This window comes from Hyla sarda, chromosome 4, assembly GCF_029499605.1.
Source record: "Hyla sarda isolate aHylSar1 chromosome 4, aHylSar1.hap1, whole genome shotgun sequence".
Lineage (NCBI taxonomy): Eukaryota > Metazoa > Chordata > Amphibia > Anura > Hylidae > Hyla > Hyla sarda.
In genome coordinates this window covers 337722906-337750018 of record NC_079192.1, presented here as the reverse complement: position 1 = coordinate 337750018, position 27113 = coordinate 337722906, and the positions used below count along the sequence as shown (strand labels likewise).

Below are 27113 nucleotides of genomic sequence, written 5' to 3'. Positions count from 1 at the left end.
CTGACCCCTTTGGTACCCCACTAGTATCAGTCACCAAATCAGAATAAGTACCATTAATAACCACCCTCTGTTTCCTGTCACTGAGACAGTTACTTACCCACTTGCACACTTTCTCCCCCAGCCCAATCCTTCTCATTTTATGCACCGATTTTTTATGTGGCACCGTATCAAATGGTTTGGTAAAATCCAGATATACGGCATCCAGCGATCCCCCCTGGTCCAGTCTGGAGCTCTCCCATTTATTTTTAACAAGATACTCCAAAATAGCATCTCTTAGAAAACCCTCAAACAATTTACATACAACGGAGGTTAAACTAACAGGTCTATAATTCCCAGGGTCACCTTTTGACCCCTTTTAAAATATTGGCACCACATTTGCCATGCGCCAGTCCTGGGGAAATATGTCTAAATATGTGCGACTTTTCTGCGACTTTTGCTCTAGAGGATTTTTAGAACATGATGCATGCAAGTCTATTTTAGACTGAAATGCATTGAAAAATGCATTGGTGCTGAATTTATCAAAAGCGACTTTTCAGCGACAAGTCGCATAGGCTGAAAGTACGCCGAAATGTCAGACCATGTTGGAGCAGGTTTAAATTTAGACTAAAGCATAGATCATGCAGTCTGTGCACAGAATTTATCAAGAGCTGTGCGCCATTTGATAAATTAGGTGCATAATAGACCAGACTAACCCTCTGTAGCTTGGTCTATATTGATGCGGGACATAGACAACTTTGATAAATATCCCCCCTTGAATATTAAAAATAGGGGTCTCTCTATTACATTACCTAATTCCATCAGAACACGGGGGTGAATGCCATCTGGGCCTGATTTTTTGTAGGCGGCAATGTACTTCTTCCTGGGTTAGACAGGTGACCTGTACTGGAGAGTTTACCTTATCTCGCTGTATTTCACCTGGCATTTCATTTTCCTCAGTGAATACAGGGGAAAATTATTTGTTTAATATATTTGCTTTCTCCTGATCCCGGTCTATCATTTCTTCCTCATCATTTTTTAAAGGGCCTAGACTTTCATTTTTTACCTTTTTGCTATTTATATAGAAACATAGAAACATAGAATGTGTCGGCAGATAAGAACCATTTGGCCCATCTAGTCTGCCCAATAATCTGAATACTATGAATAGTCCCGGGCCCTATCTTATATGAAGGATAGCCTTATGCTTATCCCATGCATGTTTAAACTCCTTCTCTGTATTTGCAGCAACCACTTCTGCAGGAAGGCTATTCCATGCATCCACTACTCTCTCAGTAAAGTAATACTTCCTCATATTACTGCAGAAACCTTTGCCCCACTAATTTAAAACTATGTCTTCTTGTGGTAGTTTTTCTGCTTTTAAATATGCTCTCCTCCTTTACCGTGTTGATTCCCTTTATGTATTTAAAAGTCCCTATCATATCCCCTCTGTCTCTTCTTTCTTCCAAGCTATACATGTTAAGGTCCTTTAACCTCTCCTGGTAAGTTTTATCCTGCAATCCATGTACTAGTTTAGTAGCTCTCTCTTAACTCTCTCTATAATTAAAGAACATTTTGGGGTTAGTTTTACTTTCTTTGGAAATTAGTCTTTCTCTCTCTATTTTTGAGGGTTTTATCTGTTTTTTTACATAATTTACATTTTTCTCTATATCCTTTTAATGCTTCTTCACTGCTGTCCTGTATTAGTAGTTTAAATGCTTTATTTTTGTCATTTATTGCCCCCTTAACATTTATATTCATCCATATTGGTTTTCTTTTATTCATGACCCTTTTATCCCATAATGTATATACATCTTACAGTGAGAATTTTAAATATCCCTAAAAGTCTCCCATTTAGTGTCAGTATTATCCCATTTTATATTGTTAAGGGCTTCTCTGAGTTGATCAAATGTTGCCTTCCTAAAGTTCATTGTTTTTGTGGCCCCTCGAGAGATTCCCTTATTGAAGAACAAGTTATAATGTATTATATTATGATCACTATTTCCTAGGTATCCTTCTACCTGCATATTAGTTACTATATCAGGTCTGTTGGTTAATATTAAGTCTAGTAGGGCGCCCCCTCTGGTCGGGCTCTGCACCATTTGGGACAGATAATTATCTTTAGCTATAGTCAGAAACCTGTTTCCTTTATGAGATTCACAGGTCTCAGTCTCCCAGTTGATATCAGGATAGTTAAAGTCCCCCATTATTATCACCTCATTCTGATTTTGGTACCCCTGTTCTTCCCACCCACAGTAGTGCAGGCAGAAGGGGGGAACTGTCCTGTGAGCGGCGCCGGAGGTCCACTTACCATCAGTGGCGGCGGAGGCAACAATCGGCGGGCGGCAATGTTGTGCGGCTGGCTCCCTGGTGTGGCGTTCTGCAGATTACAGAAGCCGGCGAGTTGCCTAGCAACATCTGGAGGGCTACAGTTTGGAGAACACTATACAAAACTACAACTCTCAGCATGCCCAGACAGTTGTTTGCTGGTTGGGCATGCTGGGATTTGTAGTTTTGCAACAGCTGGAGGGCTACAGTTTGGAGATCACTGTGCAGTGATCTCTAAACTGTGGCCCTCTAGATCTTGCAAAACTACAACTCCCAGCATGCCCACACAGCAGTTTGCTGTCTGGGAATGCTGGGATTTGTAGTTTTGCAACATCTGGAGGGCCACAGTTTGGAGATCACTGTGCGGTGGTTTCTAAACCGTGGCCCTCTAAATCTTGCAAAACTACATTTCCCCGTATGCACAAACAGCAAACAGCTTTCTCGCCATGCTGGGAGTTGTAGTTGCGTACCTCCAGCTGTTGCATAACTACATCTCAGCATGCCCTTCGGCGATCAGTACATGCTAGGAGTTGTAGTTTTGCAACAGCTGGAGGTTTGTCCCCCATGTGAGTGTACAGGGTACATTCACATGGTCGGGTTTTACAATGAGTTTCCTGCTTCAAGTTTAAGCTGCGGCAAATTTTCCACCACAGCGCAAACTCCTAGCGGGAACCTCACCGTAAACCCCCGCCAGTGTGAATGTACCCAAAAAATACTACACTGCACTACAACAAAATAAGGGGTGAAACACTACATATACAACCCCTTACACGTTCCCCCCAAATGAAAAACGTATCATACTGCAGTGTTTCCAAAAGAGAGCCTCCAGCTGTTGCAAAACAACAACTCCCAGCATTTCCAGACAGCCACTGACTGTCCAGGCATGCTGGGAGTTTAGAAACAGCTGGAGACACCCTGTTTGGGCATCACTGGGGTAGAATACCCCTATGTCCACCCCTATACAATCCCTAATTTAGTCCTCAAATGCGCATGGTGCTCTCTCGCTTTGGAGCCCTGTCGTATTTCAAGGAAACAGTTTAGGGCCACATATGGGATATTTCCGTACTGGGGAGAAATTGCGTTACAAATTTTGAAGGGCTTTTTCTCCTTTTACCCCTTTTGAAAAGGAAAAGTTGTGGTCTACACCAGCATGTTATTGTAAAAAAATTAAAAACAGTAACACAAAAATGCTGGTGTTGCCCCATACTTTTTATTTTCACAAGAGGTAAAAGGAAAACATTTGTAACGCAATTTCTCCTGAGTACGGACATACCCCCTATGTGGGTGTAAAATGCACTGTGGGCGCACAACAAGGCTCAGGAGTGAGAGCGCACTATGTACATTTGAGGCCTAAATTGGTGATTTGCAAAAGGGTGGCTGATTTTACAGCGGTTCTGACGTAAACACACAAAAAATAAATACCCACATGTGACCCCATTTTGGAAACTACACCCCTCACAAAATGTGACAAGGGATATAGTGAGCCTTAACACCCCACAAGTGTTTTACAAATTTACATTAAAGTTGGATGGGAAAACGAAAAAAAAAAAAATACATTTTTAACTAAAATGCTGGTGTTACCCTAAATTTTTCATTTTCACAAGAGAAAATAGGAAAAAAAGCCCCCCAAAATGTTTAACCCTTTATCTTCTGAGTAATAACATACCCCATATGTGGATGTAAAGTGCCAGAACAATGGACCCCCCCCCACATGTGACCCCATTTTCGAAACTACAACCCTCACGGAATGTTATAAGGGGTACAGTGAGCATTTACGCCCCACAGGTGTCTGACAGATTTTTGGAACAGTGACCGTGAAAATGAAAAATTTTATTTTTCATTTTCTCAGCCCACTGTTCCAAAGACCTGTCAAATGTCAGTTGGGTGTAAATGCTCACTGCACCCCTTATTAAATTCTGTGAGGAGCGTAGTTTCCAAAATGGAAACTATTAACTATTCTGACCCCTCCCTCCGCTCGACCCTCTCTATCTACCCTATCTTCCCCCTCAATGTTGTAGGTTCCCTCCCCCCAGTCTCTAGTTTAAACACTCCTCCACCCTTATAGCCATCTTCTCCCCAAGCACAGCTGCACCCTCCCCATTGAGGTTCAGCCCATCCCTACGATAGAGCCGGTAACTGACAGCGAAGTCAGCCCAGTTCTTCAAGACCCCAAACCCCTCCTTCCTACACCAGCTTCTGAGTCACTTTTTTACCTCCCTAATCTCCCGCTGCCTCTCTGGTGTGGCTAAGAAAATATTACCTTGGAGGTCTTTGTCTTAAGCTAAAAGATTTCCCTAAAATAATTTTTAAGTACACTCCACCTACCTCTTACTTTGTCATTGTTGCCGATATGTACCATGACCGCTGGGTCTTCTCCAGCCCCACCCTGTCAACCTGATCCGCAAGTGGATCTTTGCAAGTTTATCACTGAACATTCCCCCGTGAAGACCCCTGAAGTAAGCCTTCAGTACAGTACATTGAACTACAGCTAGTACAGAGTACCTCAGGTCGATCACACATCAAGTCCCAAAGTCTTCTCTCAAAATAGTGTGTTTGTCACGATTCGGCTGGCTGGAGGTGGATCCTCTGTGCCAGAGAGGGATTGGTGTGGAACGTGTTGGTGGACCGGTTCTAAGTTGCTACTGGTATTCACCAGAGCCCGCCGCAAAGCGGGATGGTCTTGCAGCGGCGGTAGCAACCAGGTCGTATCCACCAGCAACGGCTCAACCTCTCTGACTGCTGAAGATAAGCGCGGTACAAGGGAGTAGACAAGAGCAAGGTCGGACATAGCAGAAGGTCAGGGCAGGCAGCAAGGATCGTAGTCAGGGGCAACGGCAGGAGGTCTGGAACACAGGCTAGGAACACACAAGGGAACGCTTTCACTGGCACAATGGCAACAAGATCCGTCGAGGGAGTGCAGGGGAAGTGAGGTATAAGTAGGGAGTGCACAGGTGATAACACTGATTAGGCCTGCTGCGCCAATCAGTGGCGCAGTGGCCCTTTAAATTGCAGAGACCCGGCGCGCGCGCGCCCTAAGGAGCGGGGCCGCGCGCGCCGGGACAAGACAGACGGGGAACGGGTCAGGTACGGGAGCCGGGATGCGCATCGCGAGCGGGCGCCTCCCGCGTCGCAAATCGCATCCCGGCTGGGAGTGATATTGCAGCGCACCCGGTCAGCAGGTCTGACCGGGGCGCTGTGAATGAGAGGATGCTGCTAGCGCTCCGGGGAGGAGCGGGGACCCGGAGAGCTCGGCGTAACTGGAATTCTCGGAATTCTCGGACTAGAGAAAACGGTTTGAAGCAGCCTAGTGAGGAGGTGGAGTGGACTGCTTGGACTGCTTGGAGTTGCCACTGAGACTCCTGCAAAGAGTTTACAAATCCCAGATTCTTTTTTAGTCCTATCTGAGGAAATACAGTAGAAGTTTGCGCAAGGACCTCATAGCAAGTTTAGGACTTAAAGAGGCTTCAGCCCATGCTAAAAGACATTGGAGGAATAAATAAAAAGTGTTGCACAAAAACTGAATGTTATGCTTTTCTAATGATTGTGCATGTCCGCTTTAGAAAAAAGGTTTTACTTTTATTGACCACAACATTGGTGCATAAGTCATTTTGAAGTTTGAACTTAGAATGGTAAAATTTGCTGCAGCAAAAAAAGGTAAAACCAGATAATTCTAAGCAAGCCAACTCTTCCATTTATGGTGGAAGAACTGGTGAGACTTTCTCTTTTTCCCCAATTGTGGCCATCACATCACACATTGATTCCAAGACCTGCACCCGCAGTGACAACACAGAGGGAATGGAGACTGCAACCTGAAACTTTTTTTAATTCATGGTAACTACCATCATGTTATTTTTTCATTGTCCACGGCCTTTAACCTAAATCCAGTTATGAATGTATTTATCTTAAATTGGATGTGCTGTACAGTATATAGATTGTTCATACATAGATACAAGCATTCCAAAATCTGTGTGTGAAGTGATGCTAAACAATTAATTCACAACACAAGAAATATTAAAGACAAGATCAGTCATATTCCTGAGGTTTTCCTTAGAAGTAACCTTTGTTTACCTAAGGTATTTAGCTTGCTTCATTGTATTGGTACTCCCTGTCCTTATTTTTTCCATATAACCAATATAACAGCAATAGTGATGCTTGGTGGGGGGTTGTCTTTTTTTAGCCTTGCTTTTATATTTTCCCTTTTATTGACTTGATTCAGAAAATGTAAATTATAAAAAAACATTTTGTGATGTTTCCAGGCTTCAATGGCTTCAGTTGGTATACTACTTGGTAATTCCACTGTTCTAGAGATTTTGTGTCACATTCTCTAGTCACATGGTCAGTTTTGACATTGGAGGGAACAGATATTTGCCCCCTGGATACAATTCCCAAGTTGACAAAGGTTAGTTAGTGAACTAATGGCCTTGTAGAACCAATGCCCAGTTTAGAATTTACACTATTTCTGCTTGCACATCAATATCTAGGCCCTTCACTGCAGGTATAAAAGGAAATAGATAAAACGTGCAGTTCTGGAACGTGCAGTTGTCATACACTTATTATAGAACTATAGTGCTGCTCTGCTATTGTTACTTAATAACAATAAATGGAGAATTGATTCTCCAAACCCTTTTATCATGATTCCCCTTGCTTTTATCATGACCTTATTCATACACAAATGAAAGTGTAGTCCGATGCTGACTTTTTGACCTTTTTATTTTCACTCTCCTTTTTGAGACTTCTTCGTGATGGACAACCCTTGGAAGGCATCACAAACTGTGCACATCGACACACACATTAAGTGATGAGAACACGGACAGAAGAACACCCACTGTGCAAGCCCTGTATAAGGGCTCTTTGCTCTTGAATAGTTCAGTTTTTACCAATATTTGTGGACCATGAAATTCAGCTGCTTATACCCAACATGATAGACAATAAGGAACTGTTTTTAAAATGACAGTGCCCCCTTAATCCTTTAAAACCTTTTGAAACTGACACATACACCCTTGAATATTTGAGAACAACCACTTGTTACCAGCAATCTAGACAGGATTCACCAATAATCTGAAATGTGTGAGGGTAGCCAAAAAGTCCCTAGAGGACTGCTTTCAGGGTAAATAAGGATTATGTATGTGGGAGGGAATCAGGATCACCAGACGACCAAACTAAGCTGTGATGATTTTACTGAGGTTTCCAACTGTGTCTGTTTGCTGGTTACATTAATGTTAAGTCTAATACTGTATAAATACTGTATAAATGTCATCTGCCATAATGAAGGTTACCATTATTTGTAATAATGGAAACAAAGAAGATTGTCAGCAGAAAAATACCACCTGGTTCATCAAATGTACCATTATTTCCTTTTCACTTTCATATCGCTCATTATGCCCCCCCCCCCCATGTCGGCGATGGCCGCAGATCGCTGTACAATTCAGTCCAGTGATCTGCGGCGATTCCGGGTCAATTGGGTCTCCAGTGACCCGGTGATCCGGAATTACTGGCTGATCGGGGCCGTCTCTGACATAGCCATCAGGGGTGAGGTGGCACTGGTGCCACCTCACGATCGCCCTGATTCGTCGGGCGGTTTACCAGCTGACCAATCAGGGCACCTGCTGTGGGTGTCACTCCCGCAACCCGCTCCGGAGGACGTGAGCGGGTGCGGAACATGGACCCCGGCAGCTGGGGACCCCGATGTCCAGCATCCCTGTTGGGATCAGGGCCCCAGGAGCGACGGCAGCGAGGGACTGACCTGTGTCCTGGAGCAGCAGTAGGAGGTGAGTGACAGCCTCCTGCTGTTGCTTAGCAACAGCTCCCAGCATGAAAAAGGGCATGCTGGGAGCTGGAGTTATGCAACAGCAGGAGGCAGACCACCACAACTCCCAGCATTCCCTTGTGAGCATGCTGGGACTTATAGTTTTGCAACAGCTGGAGGCACATTTTTTCAATGGAAAAGTGTACCTTCAGCTGTTGTATAACTACAACTCCCAGCTTGCACAAACAGCTAAAGTGCATGCTGGGAGTTGTAGTGGTGCATCTGCTGGTTGCATAACTACAACTCCCAGCATGCCCGTTGGCTGTCGGTGACTGCTGAGAGTTGTAGTTTTGCAACAGCTGAAGGCACACTGGTTGCGAAACTCTGAGTTTTTTTTTACCTAACTCAGTGTTTCACGACCGGTGTGCCTCCAGCTGTTGCAACCTACAACTCCCAGCATGCACCGTATATGCTGGGAGTTGTAGTTTTGCAACAGCTGGAGGCACATCGGTCGTGAAACACTGAGTTAGGTCACAAACTCAGTGATACATAACAAGTGTGCCTACAGCTGTTGCAAAACTGAAACTCTCAGCATGTACAGTCTGTCAGGGCATGCTGGGAGTTGAAGTTTTGCAGCAGCTGGATGTTCCCCTCCCCCCTCTCCAATGTGAACGTACAGGGTACACTCACATGGGCGGATGTTTACAGTAAGTATCCGGCTGCAAGTTTGAGCTGCAGCAAATTTTCTGCCGCAGCTCTTACTGCCAGCAAGAAACTACTGTGAATCCCCGCCTGTGCGACTGCACCCTAAAAACACTACACTACACTAACACACAATAAAATAAAAAGTAAAAAACACTACATATACACATACCCCTACACAGCCCCCCTCCCCTCCCCAATAAAAATGAAAAACGTCTGGTACGCCACTGTTTCCAAAACGGAGCCTCCAGCTGTTGCAAAACAACTACTCCCAGTATTACCAGACAGCCACTGACTGTCCAGGCATGCTGGGAGTTTTACAACAGCTGGAGGCACCCTGTTTGGGAATCACTGGCGTAGAATACCCCTATGTCCATCCCTATGCAAGCCCCTAATTTAGGCCTCAAATGGGCATGGCGCTCTCACTTTGGAGCCCTGTCGTATTTCAGGGCAACAGTTTGGGGTCACATATGGGGTATTGCCGTACTCGGGAGAAATTGTGTTACAAATTTTGGGGGGTATTTTCTGCTTTTACCCTTTTTAAAAATGTTACATTTTTGGGAAAACAAGCATTTTAGGTAAAAAAATATATATTTTTTTTACATATGCAAAAGTCGTGAAACATCTGTGGGGTATAAAGGTTCACTTAACCCCTTGTTACGTTCACTGAGGGGTCTCCAAAATAGTATGCCATGTGTTTTTTTTTTTTTTTTTGCTGTCCTGGCACCATAGGGGCTTCCTAATTTGCTTCCAAAAAGCCAAATGTGACTACTCCTCTTCTGAGACCTGAAGTGCGCCAGCATAGCACATTTCACAGCCATATGGGGTGTTGTCTGAATCGGTAGAAATTGGGCTTCAAATTTTGGGGGGTATTTTCTGCTATTACCCTTTTTAAAAATGTAAAATTTTTGGGAAAACAAGCATTTTAGGTAAAATTATTATTATTTTTTTTACATTTGCAAAAGTCATGAAACACCTGTGGGGTATTAAGGCTCACTTTATCCCTTGTTACGTTCCCCGAGGGGTCTAGTTTCCAAAATGGTATGCCATGTGTTTTTTTTTTTTTTGCTGTTTTGACACCCTAGGGGCTTCCTAAAGGTGACATGCCCCCCAAGAACCATTTCAGAAAAATGTTCTCTCCAAAATCCCCTTGTCGCTCCTTCCCTTCTGAGCCCTCTACTGCGCCCGCCGAACACTTTACATAGACATATGATGTATGTCCTTACTCCAGAGAAATTGGGCTACAAATACAAGTAAAAATTTTCTCCTTTTACCACTTGCAAAAATTCATAAATTGGGTCTACAAGAACATGCGAGTGTAAAAAATGAAGATTGTGAATTTTCTGCTTCACTTTGCTGCTATTCCTGTGAAACACCTAAAGGGTTAAAACACTGACTGAATGTCATTTTGAATACTTTGAGGGGTGCAGTTTTTATAATGGGGTCATTTATGGGGTATTTCTAATATGAAGACCCTTCAAATCCACTTCAAAACTGAACTGGTCCCTGAAAAATATCGAGTTTGAAAATTTTGTGAAAAATTGGAAAATTGCTGCTGAACTTTGAAGCCCTCTGGTGTCTTCCAAAAGTAAAAACTCATAAATTTTATGATGCACACATAAAGTAGACATATTGTGTATGTGAATAAAAAAAATTAATTTTGAATATCCATTTTCCTTACAAGCAGAGAGCTTCAAAGTTAGAAAAATGCTAAATTTTCATTTTTTCCATCAAATTTTGGGATTTTTCACCAAGAAAGGATGCAAGTTACCACAAAATTTTACCACTATGTTAAAGTAGAATATGTCACGAAAAAACAATCTCGGAATCAGAATGATAACTAAAAGCCCTTAAGGTGAAAAAGAGCTAAGTCCTTAAGGGGTTAAACTCTCATATTTCATGAGCATTTAAAAAAATCTGTAAGGGTAGGGTCACACATAGCATATGTGCAGTGTATTTCAAGCTACGCAAAGTCCACTTAGGAGAATAGATAGCATATTTCCCACTGCTGTGAACCAACACACAGGCAGCCCTGTGTGCACAATGAGGTTTGGAGGCGGGCCTGCGCGTCACAGTCACATCCATGCACTGGGTCCACCTCCAAACCTTACTGCACACACAGGGCTGCTGCAGGTAGCCCTGTGTATGCTTATAGGAGAAAATGCAACATATATTTTCACTGCACAGTGTGAAATATACTGCAAATACGCTATGTGTGACCCTACCCTAAAAAGGTGTTTTATCAGGGCACCCTAAGATCTTCAATGACAGTAAATCCAAATTTTTAAGGGGTGGCCATTTTTTTTAAATCTTTTTTTTTTCAGATTTTTTTTCTAGTAGTATCTACAGGTGACTCTACAATATGGAGCTGACTACATATCGTTGATTCACTAAGTTGTGCAAACATTAGCATCAGAGGCTCTTTTTAAAGCTTCCATTGGTAATTCTGTTAGATTTATCAATAAGAATAGGGCAGCACACAGTATTATTCTTACCTCCAAAACAATGGACACCATGACAGAGGCTAACAAGGGTCCTACAGTGGATGCAGCATTGTGGTCATGATGGTGTGAACCAGCAATAACAACATGATGATTTAACAAGCTCTTAAGCTCCCTCTAGTGATGGCTGTAGGCATTTGTCAATTTCTACATTTAGAGATCTTTATAAAAATAATATTAATTTATATTCATATGCTATGATATGCTATAGTATGTTAGACATCAACTAATTGGTCAGTGTTCTAAATATGACATCTGTCTGTAGACAACAATAATTATGATATAATGAAGGGCAGTGAACAAGTAGCATATATCCAAAAAGCACATACCATCCATTAGGCAGAGATATGGTGCAGATTGGTACACATTGGCCCCCATTTACTATTGCAAACCCAACATGTTTTGTCGGGTTGTGCGCCAGATTCTGTTGCATTGCGCCTGAAATTCTGTCTGCACCAGAATTTGCGCCAGAATTAAAAAAAAACTAACTCTCCATTTTGCTAAGAAAACCAGAAAAAAGGGTGTGGTTGCTGGGAAAGGGGGTGTGGTCTCCAGAAAGGGGCGTGTTCCCTAATTTTTACTAATATTTACTAAGGTTTCCACAGAAAATGTGGTGGATTTGAACTGAGGAAAACCAGACAGATCAGAGCATGTGTAAAAAAAGCAAAGTGTAGGGAAAGTGGAAAATGTAGGGAAACCTTAGTAAATACAGTGGAAAATAAATTGTAGGGAATTAAAACCCACAAAGAAACCTACACTCCACTCTTAGTAAATAAGGGCCATTGAGTCAAAACATCTTGTTTTCTGATATATTGTATCCTTTAGCAAGCCTACCAGTATCATGGTAAAACCAGCCAATGAAAATATTCCTTAGAGCATGCTCACACATAGAAAAATGTTGTGGCATATTTCATTTTCCAGTCATTTTCTTTCCCCATGGAAAATCTCTGAGCGGACATTCCCCAGACAGGAGACCACTTGGAAATAAGCTGTCTCATAAGCTGCAGTGCATTTCCGTGTGGTGTCCGCAGAAAGAATAGACATTTCTATTCTTTCTGCGGACACCAGATTATTAATTTCAGTTTGTTTGTTTCTGGCGCAGAAATTCTGATATGTGAACAGCGCAGCAGAATCGCAATGAAATCAATAAGGCTCTGCTGCTGCTGAATCTCCTGTGTAATTCCAATGCAGAATTCTGTTCAGAAATTCCATTGTGTGGACACAGCCTTAGGCTTAGTTCACATTCAGGGTGTGTTCACACATTCCGTATCCTGCACATATTTCATTTGCAGGATTTTAATGTAAGCCAAATGACTGAACACAGCTTCAAATGCTGTGCATCAAATATGCGCAGTATACTGTACATGTGAATAGACCCTCAAGAGGTTTTTCTTTTCTCATATGATATATTGAAACGCTATAGTTGCCTATAATAAGTCTCAGATTTGGGGCAAATACAAAGAACCACTTGCAGTTACAAAAATAGACCACATTCTAGAGAAAACCATCCACAGTTTTAGAGACTTTATTTATGTATAAACAATTTAAACACTTTGCCATAAATTATCTTTGCCTGTCTCTAATTTTCATTTAGCAGCAAATTAAAATAATATAAAAACTCAATGAACAGTTCATACATGTATATTACAAAAAAAAAAAAAAAAAAATACCAAAGTTCATAATCATTTTGTGGTGACTGTAAGGTGATTGTCTCAGTTTATTGTTTTGACCAAACAAACACATTTCTAGTTTTAATCTGAAACAGTGATTGTGCCATCTGGCCTTCTTATATTAACAGGGTGATCAGAAGTGGTGCCCATTTGCGATAGTGTCACAATGCCCACATCTCTACTGAAACTGATACCAACAAACTACTGATTCTAAACAGACTACACCCTGTAACTGTGTTATACTGTATTGTCCACAATGGATTTCTCAAATACAAACAAGAGGATGAATTTAACTGTAGTGAAAGCCATTTGACTCACACGTCACACTCTACCCACTTAATGAATAAATTAAGTAAGAGCATTTTGGGATAAGAGTGCAAGTAAGTTTGTGTTTCTTGTCAGAGTTTATCCAGTGCTCTTAGTTTTAGAGTTGTTTCTAGAAATCACTCCATAGTCTTAGTCTTTATTTTTCAATGCAGTAAGCATTCTTTGTAAATCAAAATGTTGGAATACTTATCAAAGAAGCAGTCTGAGTAGTTTTCAGCAAAAGGTCTTGCAAGGGCGGCCGCTGGGAAATTTTGTGTTTCTGTATTTCCCCCACATCAAAGAAGTGAGGTAATCAGAGGCCTTAATTCTTATTATTATTTGTAAGAGAGACCCAGAAGAAGTGGGTAATATCACAGGGGTACTTTGTTTAGTTGTGTTTTACTTTGTCAGGCTTTAAGTCCACTTCGATTTGTGGTTGTCAGCAGCAGTTTACTCAAAAAATGTGAGCTTTTGTTGCTGCTTAACTGTCTCAAAACAATTCAGCCTAGTGCCCCATTTAGGTCTTCATCTCCTTAGGAGAGGAGATAACAGTTATTACTACTGATTCATCCCGGGACGGATGACAGCAGATTAATTTGTTACCTCTTTCCCATTTCATTTTGTCTCAAGAACTGGATGTTACTGTTGCTGTCTGCTAGTTCTGGATACTGCTCTACTGGAAGGACATAGTACCCTTCGTATCCTTGAACTCTTCCTGTGCTTAGAATTTGCTGCTTTTCACCCTCAGTCCATAAGCGACTACCTTCTTTGCCATCTCGTGCCTTTTGCTGCTCTTTAGCCCAAGCTGCGCTCAATGCCCTCTGACGTGCTTGGTCAAGAACTCGCGCTCTCTCTTCATCCAGGGTGTCGACAGTCAACCCATAGCGGATGTTTAAAATGAGAGAGGAATGCTGGAACTCTATGTTTGTAAACCTGCGAGTCCTTCCATTTATCAGCAGGGTTGGCTGAGAGACTGTGACATTGACCCCACTGTCTAGCGTTTTGCGACCAGTTGTCAGACCCAAGGTGACTAGATCGCTGTCGGAGGAGCCGATTTTGACAAAATAATGAGTGTCCTTTCCTTCAATGTTGTAGTACATTTTTTCCAGGTAGTGAGCTCCGTTAAGCACAAGAGCAATTTTCCGGCTGTCTTCACTGGCAATGCTGGACATTCCTGTTGTCACTTTACCTTCTTTGATTGCAAACATTATTCCTTTTCCAATTATAGGAACTGCGGTAGCAAACCAGTGTCCCAGTTTTTCCCTTATGTTTGCATGCAGCCGCTTCACTATGGTTTGACCCTCTAATGCCATAAATGCTTGATTATGTCTTTCAGTGGTCTGTTGAACACCCGTAATTAGCTGTAAGACAGAAAAATGAATTAGTTGTAGAAAGTTAAAAAGTAATGCAGTGAACCATGGTAACTAGACTGCACAGATTTCTGAAGGTCATGCTATACTGCCTTAATTACAGTTTGTCCTTAATTTAGTACAAAAGTAAATCACATGAAATTAGAAAAGTTATCCAGCTATTTGAGAAAAGTAAAGTCTTATATTACAAATAAATGTGAAAAACATTTTGAGATTTATATGGTACTCCACTGTGAGATTAGTACAAAAAAGGCATCAAATGTAAAGTATTAAGTACAAGCAATAACGCGCGCATTCCGCTGTTTTCAGAATTCTCAGCTGAATGTTTCTAAAATAAAGAGAAATGAGGCAAAATTGTATGTAGCAAAATTGTGATTAAATATTGGCACCTATCCTGAAATTCTGCTTTCAAATATAAAGTCAATTGTTCTGTAAAAGGGCAGCACCTTAAAGGGGTACTCATCTTATCATCTTATCCTACCAAAGCATAGGGGATAAGATGTATGATCGCAGGGGTCCCGTCGCTGGGGACCCCCGCAATCTGTCATTCCGCACCCACCTTTGTGAGGTCTCCGCAATGGCCTTCACACCCCCTCCCATAAACTTACATTGAGGGTGCTGGGCGTGACATCCCACGGGGGCGTAGTCGTGACGTCACGATACTCCGGCCCCGTGGTCGTCATGCTTCACACTCGGAGTCTCCAGCGCTGTGGAGAGCTCACAAAGGTGGGTGCGGAATGACAGATTGCGGGGGTTTCCAGCGGACCGCTGCGATCATACATCTTATCCCCTATCCTTTGGATAGGGGATAAGATGTATTAGGGCCGGAATACCCCTTTAATGCAGCCCAGTTTATTAGGCCAGTGCATTACGAGTTTCCTGCTATCTACAAATAGGCCTGCAAACCACATGCGGTCAAGCATGAATCAGAAATAAACCTGTATTTGCATAACTACAATTATTTGCACAGTGTATATAAGATATAATGGTTTTAGTGTAGCCTCCTGTTTATTCAGTACACATAAAACAAGTCTAAAGGACTATTACAGCTGAGTGTTTCTGCAGAAGTTGCTCACGCAGTGTTCCAAATTGAACATGATGACAGCAAACCGCTCAGAAAAATTTGCAAGCATCAGGATCGCTAATAGTAAGGCCTGCATGACTGCTGCTCACAGAAACATCAGTGTAAATTGCAGTTTAGGAGAAAGTCAAAGAAAGACTGTGCATGTGCGATTTCCAGCTGTTTAAAGCGTCACTCACAGGAATTTTGCACGTGACATGAGGATAAATGACCACAGTACTCCGGTTTGCATTTTGGAAATATTCTTGGATGGATTCAAGGTGGGGCCCACCACTAGAAATCCTGTAGATTAACTATAGGAAGTTATAATAAGGTGTGTATTGTAAATATTTTGTCATATACAAAAACTTATTTGACAGCCCACCTTGTGCCTGTCACTGGTCTTTTAACAGTTTACGCCATAATGAAATGACATCCATTGGAATGTCAATATGATCCAATATTGGAAAGTTTGACAGCACTGGGTCGGTTAAATCTTTATTTTCATCGCAAAATAAATGTATTCTGGGATGGCATATCATTTTTGCTATTCAGGGTGATATCTTGGCACAGCTACGGTCAGATATGTGATATATATATATATATATATATATATATATATTCAATATACACATGCCGTGGTGAAAGGGGGCAGATTTAATAAACAAAATACATTTGAGGCCTCTAGAAATAATCATTTTACATTTTTTGTGCATTGTGATAACTACTCAGCAGGGCACCTTCTGATTTTTATTTGGATGTGCTTCTATGTAGGCTTCAATGAATATATATACACTGTCATAATCAATTCTTTTTATCATCAGTCAGGGCATGTCATTTTCTGCTAGCACTAATGTCCTTTATCACCAAAGACACACACCATACCATAAATATTACATTAATGCAGTTTGTGTTGGTAAGAAGCATCTAAGAGAGCTCTTTAGCTCCTGTGCCAGCAACAGGAATGTTTGGCATTAGGCTCCAAATACATGATTGTATTCGGCATGCTTCAGAGCGGTAATAACCATGTAGTGGCCTGGGGCTTAGGACGAAGCTAGTCTGGCTCTGATATTTTGTTACTTTTGTCTTAATTAAATGTTTAGTGCACATTAATCCATGCAGCTGCTTTTAAGATCCCAAAGCTGCATTCTGTGACCCTTCAATGCATTTGTTTTTTAGTTTTTTTTAAGATTCCTGCTTGAACTTATGTGCCAATGCACTGCATGTCCTGTAAATAAAAAGCGAGTTAGTGAAGCTGAAAATGCGATATTCCCCATAAAAGGAATCATTTCCCAGTTTCTTATAACGCATACACTGTTTTTATTGCACATATATAAAACCACACATGCAATACTGTAGCTGTAAGCTATATTTTTATTTTAAGTCATAAAATCCCAAAGGGATAGGCTGTTATACTGTAGATGGAACAGATGGCCGGCTACCTTTAAATTTCCCTGTACTACTGTTAATCAAGAAACAACTCAAGGGTATACACACAAAGAGCTAATGATACTGCAATTACCATAACTATCTAGGCAGGCAAAACGCACATTGTGCATAAGATCATTAGAATAAAAATCCCATCCTGAAGTGATACAAGTGGAAATGTAAGATATCACACTGAGTCACAGCAGTTCGTACAAGTAAAGGGGATGAGACCTACCTGTCCATTTTCACATTCTTGACTTTCCGTCAGTTCATATGGAGGTGGCACAAAATGCAGTTTGGATCTTGGGAAGCCGGGAATGATATTGCTCAGTTGAAATCCAAACATCACAAGCCAGCTTTGCACATCTGGTGAATGGACAAAACATATTTATATATATAATCATTTCTTAGTTCGTATGTATATGATGAGGTATATTTTAATACATATATAACATTAGTCTTGTCTTCCATGCCACTGAGTATAGGATGACTATCTGCCTTGTCTCAGCAAATTCTGTATTGAAGAAATGGATTCAAAAGGATGGTACAGAACTATAAACTAGAATAAGGGCAACTAGTCAAAATCGTAAAAAATAAAATAAAAATCTTAAACATTTCAAGACAGAGCTAGTCTCTTAGTTCATGCCCAGATACATTTTATTTAGTACATTGGGGAATTAAAAGCCGTGTTTGTTTTCTCTTTCATTATTTCTTTCCTTTTAACAATTGTTGGTGCAACTAAATTCTTTTATAAACAGTGCACCCTTTGTTTTTGAGTAATTTTTACATAGGGTGGACAAGACTGGCTCTTATCGCCAGGGTATCGGCAGGAATCTTCATAAATGCCGGCTGCACTGTGCCATTGGTGCTCACTAGTGGTCTGTAAACAGCAATCACTTGGAAGGTAGGGATGGCAATCTGCAAAATCTGCAAAGTCTTTGACAGCCGGCTCGACTGTAGCTGCAAAATGTCCATGTAGCTGCAGACTCTGCAAGGATGTTCAAGAATACCCTTGCAGTGCCAACTGTGGACTGGTCAATATTCTCAGTTGTTTGGTGGTCTATAAATGGTTAATATACTTGATTTTTTTTTCCTACAGGGAAACATTAAAGTTATAGCATGTTCACAATTTTATCTCTGTTCACATGCAAATGAAAGAAATATTACCCCAAAGGTCTTCTCACTTTGCCCAGATAGGTTCTATTAATGATCTGTTAGGATTCTCCACAAGTAAAGAAGTATTGCAATAGTTACTTAGTAGTAGTAGTAGTATCACTATGTAAGACTGCCTATTATAGTGGTCCATGATCAGTGGATTTGAATGAATGACATCATGCAGGTAGGGGTATAAGCTGTGCAGTTGAGGTAACAATAAGACATTTGAAAGAAAATTGGTGGGAATTAACTATTCCTCATGTGACAGCCACATTTTTGTCCTCTCATGACACTTTTTCGACATGTTCATAGGTTTAGTTCCCAAAAAGGGGGTGAGTCAAGAACAATGTATGTTTTCCAGGTTAATTTAGTTTATTTTATGAAAAAGGCTAACTTCTGGGGCAATTTTTGGTGCAAGCTACACAAAAAAGCAGAGGGGTAAATGACTGTGCATTTTGCATCTGTACAGTTATTTACTGACCAACGTCCGCCAAAGTAGTAAATACTGCAAAAATGCACCTCACACAATGCGTTGTAATGTCCAACAATCTACATACTGTATTTTAGGCAGGGTAAAAAAAAATAAAAAAAATTCAAAAAACCTCCATAAACACATTACATTTAAGCTGCAGTTTATTTTACTTGCAGCCAATAATTATCGTGCTCATTGCTGCCATCATTGTGACAGTACTTTGTGACAGTGCTCCTTGTGATAGTTCTCTAAACGGTAAAAAGCCTTCTGCAAGATTTCTTGGAAATTATTTATATACAAGTAATTCACAAATTCCATGATTTCCAATGCAGAACAAAGCCTGATAAATTCAGACAAAAAGCAATATAAGGTTACAAGGTGGACGTAGTACTTCCATCTTTCATAACATCTGTGTGTGCGTGTGTGTGTAAAAAAATCAAAATAACATGCAAATAATGAGAAAAAAAACACACTATCACCACTAACCCAGGCCAACATCATAGCTTCTTCAAGCCTATACATATAATGAATAGTGTTGCTCGCGAATATTCGCAATACGATTTTTATTCGCGAATTCGCGAATATTCGCGAATATAGCACTATATATTCGTAATTACGAATATTCTTTTTTTTTTTTTTCACAGTACACATCACAGTGATCACCCCTCTCTGCTTCCAGCTTGTGTGGTGTAAAGAAGGCTCTAATACTACTGTGTGAGACTGGTGTGCGAATTGTCGCATATGCGGAAATTTGCATATGCTAATTTTCGCATATGCAAATTTTTGTTTGTACTTGTTTTTGTATATGCAAATTTTCGCATATGTTAATTTTCGCAAACGCGAATATTTGCATATGAGAAAATAAAACGCGAATATTCGCGAATATATGCCGAATATTCGTCCATATATTCGCGAATATTCGCGAATTCGAATATGGCCTATGCCGCTAATAATGAATCAAAACAGCCAAAGTAAAAGAGTACCTATCACCATCTAAACTTTCCCTAATCCCCTTCCCCATCTGTCCCTGACCCTGACTAACTCTATCCCTGCATTTATTTTACTTTAAGTAGCTCAATTCAACTCACAGTGCACAGGAGGTTGTCATAGCAATGGCAAGTCCATGGTACACTTTAATTGTTAGTTTGTTATTTTAAATAAGAACTATAAATTGAAAAACAAAATGAAAAATGTACACTTAACCCATAAAAAAGAAAATGTTATCATGCAACTGGCACCCTGTTTATGCCTTATTCGTGTGCAACTATAATACTAGGCAGCTACCCCCCTCATGAATAGTAGGTGTATGAGTGGTTGTTCATCAGTATTTTGCACCTGTGCAACCTCCCCTTATATAGCGTTGTGGTTGATCTGCATCATAGTAAAAATGTGTCGAACCTGTATGGCCTATTTCCTGTGATTTTCTCTAAAACATTTATCAAAAAAGTAAAAACCAATGCAAAAATTATTTTGGAAGCTAAACAAGTAAAAACAGACATAGGGCTGTTGAACTACCACTTGCGCAAAATGGCTAAAAAGTGTCTGGATATTTAGGATAGAAACAATCTGATGGTTAAGGGATTAATGTCAAGTATGGAGATTAATTGGTGCAAATTAATAAGCAGCTGCTACTTCATCTTAACGCTTTGTAAGTCTATGATGTGATCTGTGACCTCCTTAAAGAAGTAAAATTATAATAATACAATTTTAGAGCATAATTCTCAAGGATCTTACTTGTGTCTACATAAGTAGAGTAATTTAACATGACTACTTAGATATGAAGCAGTTTTGTTTAATAAAGTTTAATTATCAAGACAATGGCTGGATTGAGCGTTTAGGCATTTGAAATGCATGACCCCACTTGTCAGAACTGCTCAGCCTCCTTCCTCACAGTCACGTTCAGAAGGATTTTTCTTCTTTCAAAGAACCTATTTCTAGCTTGTAATCACAGAACAAATCCAATGCACTTGTTCCTTTCTGTAATGTCTTATCTCACATTTCATAATGGAAGATTAGTGACTCTTCCTTAGAACATAAATGGCCATTTAGCGACAATTTATGCCATGTAAGTTGTATTTAATCTGTTGGTCTTTTTCTATTCCCAGAAGATAGGGACTACTCTATTAAAACAATTATATATACATCTTCATAATAGCTGAACATCCTTATTGAAAGAAACCACCTTTTTCATTTTTGGATTTCATATTAGACTTCATACTCTGTCTAAGCCCGTTCAATAAACTTCAAAGAGCACATGTACCAGATGTCTCTGAGTTACTCTTATCCACTTGTACCCAGTAGCCGATGGTTTCATGCATTGCTTAACATAAAAGCATTTCTTATTAGTTTCATTGAACTCACAGACCTTTATATAAAGGTGTACCAAGGCCTTCCTTCACCTGGTGCAAAAAGTTAGTTTGCTGCCTAAGTTCTTTATCTTTTGGCCAAAGCACAGTGGTTTGTTGGCGACCTCTTGGCACAAGCCCTTGTGTACATTATAATTCTGTGAAGTTTGCTAAAGAATATGTATGGTTTTACAGTTATGCTGAAGTTATTCTTTACTTTTGATTACTCAATTCATATAGTGCTCTATCTTTCTGATATAAAGTACATTACAATTGCCAAGCTGTTTCTTTCAGGAACCTGATTGTTATGAAGACAATAAATACATAAACATATAATTATATGGTAGCAGAATCTGCACAGATCTTTGTGTTGGTATGAGGCAAAAAGAGTGATAGGAGCCGGCAGCTACGTCACTAGGTTGAGTATACCGGTGGTCAGGCGGAGGTGCACATGCAGGATGTGTAGTATGGATTGCGGCGGTGCTCAGTCTATGTAACAGCGTATGCAATGTGTGCACAAAGAAATACAGAAGACAGCACTCACCATCCAGATATGGACTTTACTGCTTACTAATAGTGCAACTAAGGCAGAAAGATGGTGGGGCGGGCAGGGGCACTCCGGGACAGACTGTTTTGTGCGGTGACCGGCACTTCATTACACTGGCTAGAGGAAGTGTGTTACCACACAAAACAGTTTGTCTCGGAGTGCCCCCACCGACCCCTCATTTTCCTGCATTCTTGAGATGTACTACTAGCAAGCAATAAAGTCTACACCTGGATGGTGAGTGCCATCTTCTGTCTTTCTTTGTGTACACAGATCTTTGTGTATTTATCAGATCCATGTACTGTTATGCCAGTTTCCTAAGACTACATTGATATATAGCTTTTATAGTAAGCTGCTGATATGGGGAAACCTGATCATTGCACATAGCTGATTACCTAAATCAATACAAGTGAAGAGGGGGTTGAATTACCACAAGGACAGCAACTTTTTGGGATTTTTAAGAAGTAGTTTAGCTATAGTTAAAGGAGTCTTCTGTACAAACATCATTGATGGCCTATTCTCTGGATAGGCCACCAGTAGCTGGTAGCTGAACTGCAGTAACAAAGCACAGCCACTACAAAATGTGTGGAGCTGAGTCTTCATTGTGTATACCTAGGTGCCGTAACTGGGCCAAACAGCTTATTGGTGAGGGTGCTGTTTCAGCATCGTAATTAAAACATATCCTCTGAATAGGCCACCAATAGCTTTTTGCTCAGAAAACTTCTAACATTATCTGTATTTCACATTTTACCCTCACTTTCTGAAAAATAACTTTTAATATTCTGCTTGGCAGTAAAGGCTTACCTGTCACATAGTTTTTTAAGTCCATTTCAGTACTCAGAGGATTATTGTTCTTAAACATGTATAAATTGAATGGTGCAGGGTCCTTTCCAATTTTCTTCCACATTGTGTAATCTGGAGATATCCAACGTCCAGCCAACACATCATAATCTCGCTGGGCAAAATGCACAAGTTTTGTTAATGGATCATACAGTCCTCCATGAAACCCAATGACAAGCTGAAAGTATGGATTGGAATCAAAATAAATTTCTCCAAAGGGTGTATACTGCAGCTGTTTAATCATTACCCCATTGATGCTGAAAGCTGCTAATGGTGTACCTGTGTTATCTGATGCAATGTAATATTCTTCCCCACTGCTGCTTTCCATTGCAAAAAGATGGCCTTGCAAATCATAATACAAAGAAACAATTTCAGAGTTTGAGTGATTGTAAACATGAGTAACTCTTGTTGGGTTATGGAGATCAGCATAGAAAAATTGTAGATGGAGCCCTAAGTTGGTTTTGCATGATGCTCTACGTCCCAATCCATCATAACGATATTGTACATTCCATCCAAGGACCTTATTGTATGCTCTGGTGAGAAGACCTTTTGAGTTGTAATCGAAAATATCTGCACCTCTTTGGCTCAAAAACCCATCATCATCAATTTTATACTGTACATCCCCCAGACGTGTTATTCTGTCTCTGAGGTCATATCTCAATGGCAGAAGGCGGACACCATTTCCAGGGGTCAACAGATACAGGTTACCATTTAGGTCATAGTTGTAGCGCCATGTTTGTCTGTCATTAACAGCAACAGTCAGCAGCTGACCATCTCCATCATATTCATATGTGTACTTGGTTGTGTTAGCATAAGGACCTAACTTTAGTTCTCTCTTTATAACTCGTCCCATACTGTCATACTGCACAGTCATCCAATACATGAGTGACCTAAATATTTCATACTGGACTTCTTTGATGCGGCCATGAGTGTCGAAATGTTTTGTTAGTGTCATCACAGCAGTGGTAATAATTTGATTAACATCATAGTAAATGACTCCAAATTTACCAAAATGCTCAATTTTCCCAGAAATGTCATCATAGCGGTATAGTTCAACAGGAAGTGGCGTTTCACTTATGATAGGCTTAATACTTGCAACACGGAAACTGTTGTCATGGTATGTGTAGTCAAATCTTGCATTCACCATCCCTTCTTCAGAAAACCTGTATATTTGTTTGTCCACTAAGGGTCCAATTTTTCGATAACGTATTGTACAAGAGAAACCACCACTCTGAAGGTTGACCATTTTTAAAACGCCTGTAGTTTCATCATAACCAAAAGTGACAGCAGTACTGTCATAAATGATCTCTGATAGTTTGGAAAGTTTTCCGTACTTATAGAACACTTGTCGACCAGTACCAAGATAGGAAGTTTTTAGAATTCTTCCATCTTCACTGTAGTCAAAAATGATTGATGCATTGCTTTCTGGAGGATTGTATATGTTCCGGATGTAGCCAATAGATGTATGAGTTGACATACTATGTCGTGCTACACTTGGCATAGTTACAGAGTAAAGGCGGTCTGATGAGTCGTATTCAAAGATGTACTGCCTCTGACTTTGAAGAAGAAGCACCATAGACTGCAAACAAAATAAAATATTATATTTTTTATTATTAAACAGTAAACACTAAAGTCCTAAAATATATATGTGTATATAAATGAAATCAGTAATCAAATGGCAAAACGCTCTGTGCACTGCAGATTATTTTCAAGAGATATGTCCAACATCAAGAAATAGCATTTTGAACTGTAAATTTTGGTGGTAAAGACTACTCATTTTATTACTTGAATGCACAATACTTGGAACATAAAATTTTATGACAGTTATTTCCACAAAATGTAGTTCAGTTGAATTTAATATTTTTGAAAAACAATCACACTTGTAGGCTTAAAAAGTTTCAACATGCTTTATTAGAAATACGTGTATAAAACAGCTTGAACTTCTGCCTATGAGATTAAAGTTATGTCTATGGCTATTGCTTTCTGCTGCATGACAAAAAATTAACTAACTCTAACAACAATTATCTAACTGACACCCACTTCTGCCGTTTTATAGAGACATGTTAGTATTTGCATTTCTCATGCCAGTCTTGATAAAAGATATGCTGCCTTAAAATGTGCCAAATGTATTAAGAACATTGTCAAGCACTGAACTCATGTTCTGCAGCCCCATAAAGAATTGGAGAAGTTAAGCACTGGTCGTGCATGCGTGGTTAGGACTATTCATTTGAGGAGCAATTTTGTCCCCGTTCTCGAGATCAGTGGGGGTCCCAAAGGTCAGACACCCACAAATCTACTAGTTATCCCACATCCTGTGGCTAGGGGATAACTTCTTTAGATGGGAATATGTCTTTAAAAGGGTGCTCCGGGGAAGTGAAAAAAAAAATGCCCCAAAGCCACCACAATATCTGTTCTGTGTCCCCTGTAGTTATTCTTGTGATTTTGCCAGCTCCTGTGGTCCCTGTTGTCTTCTGAATATTCTTTTTACTTGCTTGCAGCCGAGACTACACCTCCTAACAGTCAGTGTGGCTCTGTGTAATGGCTGCCAGCCAAGTGTTCTTACTATCTGTGTGCATGCTATGTTGTTGTCAGCAGCACACACTGTACATGTCTTTTCTTTCAAACTATCCTCCCCCCCCCTCCCTAGCAATAAATCATGCTATTCTCTGAATATCAGCAGTCAGTGATAAGATCTAGAGCAGGCAAAAAGAAGCATTATGTGCTGAAGAGACTGGGCTTCTCTGCCTTCAAGTTCCTCACACAGAGAGGGGGAGGGGAGATATGGCTGTGAAGCCAGACTCCTAGACAAGACAAAAATCACATGGTGTTTGTCTTCCAGGAGGGTGGGGGCTAGTCTCACTGAGTGGTTTGCACAAAGACAAGGTGGATCTGATAATGACGTCTTTCTCTCACTACCTGCATGTAAGTGACAGCTAAAAGAGGGAAACTTCTCTATATAGCTAATGAATGATATGTAGACAAATAGGTAGGTGAGAGGGAGAGGATGGGCTTTGGTTTTAGTTCCCCGAAGTACCCCTTTAGTAAATTTTTATCTTTCATTGCTTATGTGCCTGACTTTTAAATCTGCACCAGCAAAGAGGTGAATTTTCAGGCAAAATTTATGATAGTTTCTAAGATAAATGATGGTAAATTTGCTGTACACACACACACTTTATTTTTTTATTAGCAAGAATAGTGCAGAAAGGTGCAATATCTCTCTGCAAAATGCGACTTGTACATAACATTTGTATTTCAGGATACTGACATACAAGCCCTGATACCCTCCTCCCTTCCATTTCCCATTACTACCAATGTAAATTTTAGATTTTTAAGAAAATGTCTGAGATATCATGACAAGAAAGTGGAAGCCAAGGAGAATTGCAGCAAACTTATTTGGCTGCTGCTCCACCTTTTATCTTAATAAGGCCCACTTTTTTAAATATAAAAGATGTGTTCTCTATATGTCCTTTTAGACTGAAAAAAGGATATGAAGGAAACGAGAAGCATTCTCCCTTGTGATGCAATTCAATTCCTCCATTTGGACTAGAAAGATGCAAAGGAGAATGGATCTCCAGAATGTGATATGAACATGGCTTAATGTGTTTAATACATCACTTCATTAACTTAAATTTTCCATAAATTTTAGATCCGGATGTAAAGAGGTGGATATCCTTGACCAGCCTCAGCTACATACATAGAGAAGAATTCTTTCCATCCATATTGTTATAATGACCAAAAATGTTATCAATTTACCATTGTATTAAACTGAATCTGACAGGTGACTTGTGCTGCCCTATCTGACATCATGATATGATTGAGGGAAATAAGCTGGGCTCTGAAATATGTTTTATGTAAATGTGTGCATTATTTCTGAAGTAGGCCAAATCCTGCCAGGACTCTGAAGATAGTCCTGCGTACCCTCATTTGCACATACAGTGATTTGATTGAATGCAGCCTCCAAAGTTTAAGTTGCCTTCTTTATCTGCTCCACTATTGTACACTACTCATAAATCACATGACAGGTTTTCTCAACTACTAAATCAGTTCATTAAGACCTGCTTACCTTTTCAAGATACGTATAGCTCCATGTCTTTCCGTCTGCGAAAGCACGAGAAATAATTCTTCCCTGCTTATCCATCTCGGTTCTTTCACTCATTGCTCCACGCTGAAGTCCAGATAAGCGACCATTTAAGAAATAGGATACATTGACAGGTGCAAGTCCACTGCTTGGAAGCCACAAGAGCGGCCGCCCTGACTGATCATAGACAATTCTTAGAGTAAACTTCCGATGATCATCATATATTTTTTCTGTATGAGAATTTCTATCAAAATCTATTGACAGCAAGTTTCTCCCATGCACCTAAAAGGAAAAAAATATGATTTTCTGCATTAATGTCAGGTAATAAGGCATTTTGTATAAAGTAAATGTAACTACGTGAATTTGTACAGTACGTATTAGTATTTACTGTGCTATGACAGATGGTACCCTATGTTTCTAACTGGATACTACACATTTCTCATCTCAATTTGTCAGTTTGTCTGTTTGGGGATGTTCGTCATTAGACTGGACCTTGGGAATTGGCGTAGACCAAACTGTAAATCTGAAACTCGGAGATTTGGACAGAGGCTTTTTAAAGATATTATTTTATATAGGGCACTTAGATTTTTATGGT

The 27113-nt window shown here is 40.2% G+C and overlaps 1 protein-coding gene across 12 annotated transcripts in view; it reads right to left on the bottom strand.

Moving 5' to 3' along the window:
- Window positions 1-12759: 12759 nt before the first annotated feature.
- Window positions 12760-27113, bottom strand: part of TENM2 (teneurin transmembrane protein 2) — a 2592228-nt gene continuing 2577874 nt past the window's right edge. For all 12 annotated transcript variants that reach the window (XM_056575104.1, XM_056575105.1, XM_056575107.1 and 9 more), the window contains 4 exons: window positions 26504-26800; window positions 22405-24019; window positions 17320-17450; window positions 12760-14587 (listed from right to left, as the gene is read on the bottom strand). In XM_056575104.1, the coding sequence (XP_056431079.1) occupies window positions 13826-14587; window positions 17320-17450; window positions 22405-24019; window positions 26504-26800 (2805 nt within the window). In that variant the 3' untranslated portion in view covers window positions 12760-13825. The remainder of the gene's footprint in view (window positions 14588-17319; window positions 17451-22404; window positions 24020-26503; window positions 26801-27113) is intronic.